Source organism: Molossus molossus, unplaced genomic scaffold (assembly GCF_014108415.1).
Source record: "Molossus molossus isolate mMolMol1 unplaced genomic scaffold, mMolMol1.p scaffold_m16_p_4, whole genome shotgun sequence".
Lineage (NCBI taxonomy): Eukaryota > Metazoa > Chordata > Mammalia > Chiroptera > Molossidae > Molossus > Molossus molossus.
In genome coordinates, this window is record NW_023425377.1 from 67,148,686 (window position 1) to 67,155,507 (window position 6,822).

The 6,822-nt window shown below is 50.7% G+C and overlaps 1 protein-coding gene across 1 annotated transcript; it reads right to left on the reverse strand.

Moving 5' to 3' along the window:
- Positions 1–703: 703 nt before the first annotated feature.
- B3GNT3 (UDP-GlcNAc:betaGal beta-1,3-N-acetylglucosaminyltransferase 3) lies at positions 704–3,646 on the reverse strand. The gene is made up of 2 exons (XM_036242081.1): positions 3,071–3,646; positions 704–1,255 (listed from the first exon to the last, which is right to left on the reverse strand). The coding sequence occupies exons 1-2, from the start codon at positions 3,644–3,646 to the stop codon at positions 704–706; spliced, it is 1,128 nt and encodes a 375-aa protein (XP_036097974.1).
- Positions 3,647–6,822: the final 3,176 nt, after the last annotated feature.

The window sequence follows — 6,822 nt, forward strand, 5'->3', positions numbered from 1 at the left end:
TGTGAACCCAGAAATTCCCAAGTGACCTTGAACCATGGCCAGAACTCACCCACAATTAAACCACTGCAGGTCCACTACCAAGGAGAGGCTGGCCACTATTTAGGGTCCAGCCCATGGTCAAGGTCGGGGCTGAGATGTGGGACTTTGACTCAAATGGGCTGGAAGCAGCAGCAGCAGCTGGAACCCTGGCAGAAGTGCTTCTGCCAGTAGCTGCCATTGAAAGAGAAGGTCCCTCCAGCTGAGAGTCTAGGAAGGATGATGAACATGGTCTAAGCAGTATTGGGTGAGTTTTGAAGGATGTGTAGGTATTTGCCACAAAACTATTCACTCATCAGGCCCGGCCAGTGTGGCTTAGTTGAGCATCCTCCCATGCACCGAGAGGTCACTGGTTCGATTCCTGGTTGCGGCACATGCAGGATTGCAGGGCTCAAGCCCCAGTAGGGGGTGTGCGAGAGGCAGCCAATTGATGTTTCTCTCTCATTGATGATTCTCTCTCTCCCCCTCTCCCTTCCTTTCTCTCTCTAAAGTCAATGAAAACATATTAAAAAACAAAAACAAAAAAACCCTATTCACTCAGCAGACCCTCCCTGGCACTCCCCTATGCCCTAGGAGGACAAAGGTCTCATCTTCCTGGGAGGAAAATGTTACCCCTTCCTGTGAGGGTGGAGAAAGGAGCCTAGAGGCTAGAGGCCCTGACACCACCTCAATAGATCTGCATTCGCTTGCCACAGGTGAGGTTGGGCTGGCTCAGTGCATCCCACATGAGCCACATCTCATACGGCAAGAAGCGGTGCACCAGCAGCAGCTCCCGGTAGAAGCAGGGGTCAAAGGAGGACAAACGTCCCGAGGGGGCCCAAATGCCGGCAGTGCGGATACCACTGTGTGAGGTGGGCTTCAGGCCCGCCTGCTTCAGGCACATGCCCAGGAAGACATCATCAATGGGGAAGAGGTCTAGGGTGCGGGCAGCCAGACGCAGGGCAGCAGCTGTGAAGCGGGAGAGCAGGAAGCCACCACCTCCACAGTAGGGTGGGTAGTGCTCCTCCTGTGTCACTATTTTTGGCACGTAATACTTGCTCCCTGGGACCCGGATGGGGCCCACAGATTGGATCAGATGCCCCACAAAGAGATGGTGATCAGGGTTGTTGCCCTGCAGGTAGGAGACCATGTTGTCTGTGTGTGCAAAGACATCGTCGTCCCCATTAAGTATGAAGCTGGCGTTGGTGCACCGAGTCTCCTGCCATTGTAGGAAGAGTACCTGCAGGTGGGTGGATAAGGTATGTGGGCTTAAGGGCTAGGATGGCCGCCCCAGCCCATCAAGCCCAGGGGAGGATGTATCCCCAGTCAACCCAGCCTGGGTTCAAGGCTGTGGGGTGACCTCAGCAACCAACTGCTCCTCTCTGTGCCTCAGTTTCCAACTTTCCATTCAGGCCTCATCTAAGGACCTGCCTGTAGGATTGCTGGGAATCCATAGAGATAATTTTCTGTAAAGCACCAACAAAATTGTCGCATTTACATTTATTGTGATTCCCACTTTGCACGGCCAAGTGCTTCTGTTATATAATTACTTGTGTGTTTATCACTGAACCTACCCCCCTCCCTCACCAGACTCTGAGCTCCCCCTGGGTGGAGTCTGTGTCTCCTACCCATGCCAAGTTCCCAGCACACATTGTGGGCTCAATGCTCATAGGGGCTAGATTCATTTGTTAAATTAATGTTTACCATGTGCTTTGGTGTTTTGTGTTAAGAACATGGTATATAGCGTCAGCCTGCGGTCTAGAGAGACCCGGGTTCAGTTCCCACTAAGGGCACGTATCTCGGTTGCAATTTGTCCCCAGCCCTGGTTGGGTGGTGCGGGTGGCAACCACTCGATATGTCCCTTCATGTCAATGTTTTTCTCTCTCTCTCCCTCCCACTCTAACTGAACAACAACAAAAAAAAATGTCCTCAGGTGAGGATTAAAAAGAACATGGTATATTGACAGTTCCTGGCCCTCTGCTTGCTTTGTCTTCAGATTCCTCCATAATAACCTTTGCTGCCTGCCAGGTACTGTCCTCAGGGCCTGACCTGCTTTGAATCCCTAATGCAAACATAGGAAGCGGTCTTCAATCCCATTTACAGATGAGGAAATAGAAGCTGTCCAGACATAGTGCCTTGAGCAAGGTCACATAACACAGAAGCAACACCTTGAGGTCTTGAATCTAGACCAGTCTGTACCTACTAGGAGCAGGAAACTGCATTGGGTCTCTACTCAGCTGGCCCCAACCTGCATGGATCCTTGAGTCTCCAGTTCCTCCTCTGCATGTGGATTCTTTATACCTGTCATGGGTTCTTGTCCATCAAAAACATCTTTATTGCCCAGCCAAAATGGCTCAGTTGGTTGAGCGTTATCCTGTGCACTAAAAGGTTGCCAGTTCGATTCCCAGTCAGGGCACGTACCTGGGTTGTGGGTTTGATCCCCAATCAGAAGCATACAGAAGGCAACTGATGAATGTTTCTCTCTCCCTCTCTTCTCTCTCTCTCTCTTTTCCTCTCTCTAAGCATGTCCTCAGGTGAGGATTTCTTTTTAAGTTTTTATTGAGTATCCACTGCACAGACTGGGCCTCATGGGGAGACAGAACCAGACCAAATAAACAAGGTGTGTTCTGTTCAGTACCTGCCTCCCTCCACCCCATTGCCAATGTTATTTGAGAGCCTGCCACTGGTCCAGATGCCTTCTAAATATCATCTCATAATCCTTACAGCAGCCCTCAGAGGTGAATGAGTCCAATTAATATCCCAATTTCCCTGATGAGGAAACTGAGGCACAGAGAGGTGAACCATTAGCAAGAGCAACACAGAACCTGAATTTCATCCTGGGTCATCAGGCCCCTATAGCCAGGCTTGTAAACTCTGGTCAGCCTGTGCTTTCTCCCTGCCTCCCCTAGAGAAAAAGGACTTCAGATGTCATGAGGACAGTAGAGGGGGTGGGGAGGGGGGAGGGGTCTGCTGGTCCCCTTGGGCTCCTCAGAGATGGTGGCTATCTGGGCAGGAAGGACAGGTGGCCCTGATCAGGTGACTTCCCACAGCCTACCTGCTTGAGTGTGAGGTTGAAGAAGGAGTCATAGAAGTCCCATTGCAGGATGTCGCCATGGATCCTGGCCTCCATTGCTAGCAGCTGGTTGACCTTGCGGGCCTCCTGCGGTTGTGGGGCTGTACCCACCAGGAAGAGACGGCGCAACTGGACGCCGCGCACCTTCCGCTCACGGCCCCAAGTGCGCCGCACCAGCTCCCTGCGCTCGTAATTCCTGGGAGATGTCTTGATGACCAATAACAGGAAAACTGGCTGCCTGCACTTGCTCAGTGGGGGGTCCTGCATCAGAGGGAAGTCCCGGCAGTGTTTGTGCAGCAGGAAGTCACGCACACGCTGTGGCAGCCGGCTGAAGTCGGCCAGTTTGGCCATAGAAGTGTTGGCCCGGCAGGGGGTGGATGGGGGGAAGGTGAGCGGAGGGGGCCAGGTCAGAGCTTTGGGGGTGCCCAGCGGCTCTTTCAGACACCTGCTAGGGCATGGTGACATGTGCAGACTGAGGAGGAGGAAGAGGAGAGTGAGGGTGCAGAGGACCACAGCCAGGACCACCATTGTCCGAGGGGTCTGGAAACGTCTCATCATGGTCTCCAGGTTTGGGATTGGTCCAAGGGCTTTCCAAGGGCATTCCCAGGGCGGCTCCTCTGGAGAATAACATTCACTGAAGATCCAGGATGGTCCAAGTACTTTTCCTGAGCCACCTGTGGACCCCAACACCTAGTTGCAGCATACAGGTTGCTCAGGTTGGTAAAATATTGGAATTCACTCCCACCTAGTCCCCTATGGCCCATCTCCTCTAGCACCCCAACCCAGCTTGACTCTGACAGTTGTTCAGGCCCTGCTAGAGATTCCATATTTACAAAGAAAACCAAGGCACATGCCTGGCCGGCGTGGCTCAGTGGTTGAGCATTGACCCAGGCACCAAGAGGTCGCCAGTTCAATTCCCATTCAGGGCACATGCCCAGGTTGTGGGCCTGATCCGCAGTGGGGGGCATGCAGGAGGCGGCCAGTTGATGTTCTCACTCATCGATGTTTCTATCTTTCTCTCTGTCTCCCTTCCTCTCTCTCTAAAATCAATAAAGAAAAAAAAATAAAAATAAAAAAGAAAGAAAGAAAACCAAGGCACAGGAATGCCCCCCAGACTCAGTATGCCCAGAATCCCCTCCCTCCATGTCCAGCCTGGTCCTCCTTATGTCCCTGCTTCAGAAATAGCCCAGGAGCTGCCCAGAGGGAGGCAGAGAACTCCCCTTTTACCAACTGAGAGCTGCTGGCATCTTTCCTGCTTCCCTTTCACCTGCCCATCTAGGAAGCTCTGAGCTCTGGGATTCTGAAAAACCATCACCCATTCTTCTTGACCACAGTAAAAGCTCGATATAATGGACTGATTCAGACCAGGGGGTGTCCCATTAAAGCTGAAAGTCCATTATATAATAAAGTAGCTTTTCTAAATGTGTATGTAAAAGAATTGACAAATTAGTTAGTTTGCCTGTTTTTACTTATGTAGGTACGTTTGTGCAATTAAAATTAAGTATATTTGAAAAGTTTAATTTCACAGAAAAGTTTTCTATATGTATTACAGTAATTTTATTTTATTTATTTATTTATTTATTTATTTATCCTCACCCAAGGATATATTTTCATTTTTTGTTCAGATAGAGCAGGAGGGAGAGAGAGGAAGAGAGAGATAGGAACATCGATGTGAAAGGGACACATCGAGTGGCTGCCACCCGCATGACCCAACCAGGGTCAGAGACAAACTGCAACCGAGGCACATGCCCTTAGCGGGAACCGAACCCGGGTCTCTCTGGACCGCAGGCCGACACTCTAACCGCTGAGCCAAATTGGCCAGGGCTGTATTACAGTAATTTTAAATTTATACTGAATAGGTCTAGTAAATTCGTGCATTCACTAGTCACTGGGAGTAAACAAAGGCACGGGCCTGGGGCGTGGCGTAGCACACATGGGAACATCAGCAGGCAGGTGTTAAAACTGCTGCAGAGCCCTGGCTGGTTTGGCTCAGCAGTTGGAGCATCGGCCTGCGGATCAGAGAGTCCCAGGTTCGGTTCCCGCTAGGGGCACATACCAAAAAAAAGCCCTGGCCGGTTTGGCTCAGCGGTTAGAGCGTCGGCCTGCAGTCCTGAGAGACCCAGGTTCAGTTCCCGCTAAGGGCGCGTACCTCGGTTGCAGTTTGTCCCCGGCCCTGGTCGGTTGTGCGGGTGGCAGCCACTCGATGTGTCCCTTCACGTCGATATTTCTCTCTCTCTCTCTGTTCCTCTCTCTCCCTCCCATTCTACCTGAACAAAAAATGGGAAAATGTCCTCGGGTGAGGATTAAAAAAAAACTGCTGCAGAGCCTTGGCCTGTGCTGCTCAATGGTTAGAGCACTGGCCCGAGCATTGAAGGGTCGAGGGTTTGATTCCCTGGTCCTGGCCCTGGTTGGGGCACGTGCAGGAGGCAACTAATGGGTGTGTCTCTCTCACATTGATGTTTCTCTCTCTCTCTCCCCCCACCCTTTCCTTCTAGTCTCTCTTTAAAAAAAAAAATACATTTTTATTGATTTTAGAGAGAGAGGAAGGACGAGGGAAAGAGAGAGAGAAACATAAATTGGCTGCCTCCTGTGGGTCCCCCACCAGGGATCAAGCTCGAAATCCAGGCATGTGTTCTGACCGGTAATCGAACTGGCAATCCCCTGGTACACAGGATGACATTCAATCCACTGAGCCACACCAGCCAGGCTCCTTCCACTCTCTCTAAAAGTCAATGGAAAAAATATTTTCAGGTGAGGTGGTTGGGTCATGCGGGAGGCAGCCACTAGATGTGTCCCTTTCACGTTGATGTTTCTCTCTCTCTTCCTCTCTCTCCCTCTCACTCTATCTGAACAAAAAATGGAAATATGTCCTCGGGTGATGATTAAAAAAAAATTAATCTCAAAAATTGATTTTCTAGGAAGTTCTCTTTGACCCCTCAGGAAGAATCCTGGTTCCCTATTTGGTACCTTTAGCTCTGTCTTCTGCTCTGGCTCAGTCCTGATCCCATGGGGGTGTCTGTGTCTGGCACTGTCTTCCTAAGACTAGGGGTCCTGGTATCAGCCAGCATGAGGTAGACACATGGGGGAAGCAAGGAGTGTTTGAATGAATACATTTATGAATGAAAGTAAATTCATTAAGTTGCTCTCTGGCAAACTCTTATTCAAACTTCAAAACCCCAGCTCTAATGTCTCCTCCTGGGAGTTCTTCCTCCCCATATCTAGGCAGAACCCTCAGTCTCCCTTCTAGGTCCCTTTCCCAGGCTCTCCTAGACTCCTTGAATGTCCTTTCGTCTAGGAAGGTGGTGTCTGTGCTATTTTCAGCCCTAAATTTGAGGATCTATTTTTCCAGTGCATCATGAAAGTGCTGGATTAGACCCAAGGCAGATTTTAGCCATTCAGCCAACACTTACTGGCTTATCGCAGGGCTGTGCAGACTCTGGAGCCTAAATCCTGGGTTTAAATACTGACTCCATCACTTCCTGGCGGTGTGCTTTTCATACCCTGGACCTCAGTCTCCTCAGCTGTAAAGGGGGCATCTGAACAATCCCCTACTCACAGGGCTGTGCAGGTGTGAAGGGAACTCTCAGCACCAGGCCCCTAAGTAGTCATTCAACGAGCATTATGTGAACCTCAGCACTTACCTCAGCCTACCTCAGGATGTTCGTGCCAGTCTGGGGTCTTCTCGTTCTCCCCACTGATACCTGGAACAGTGTAGGGCAGTCAGGGGGTTCTGG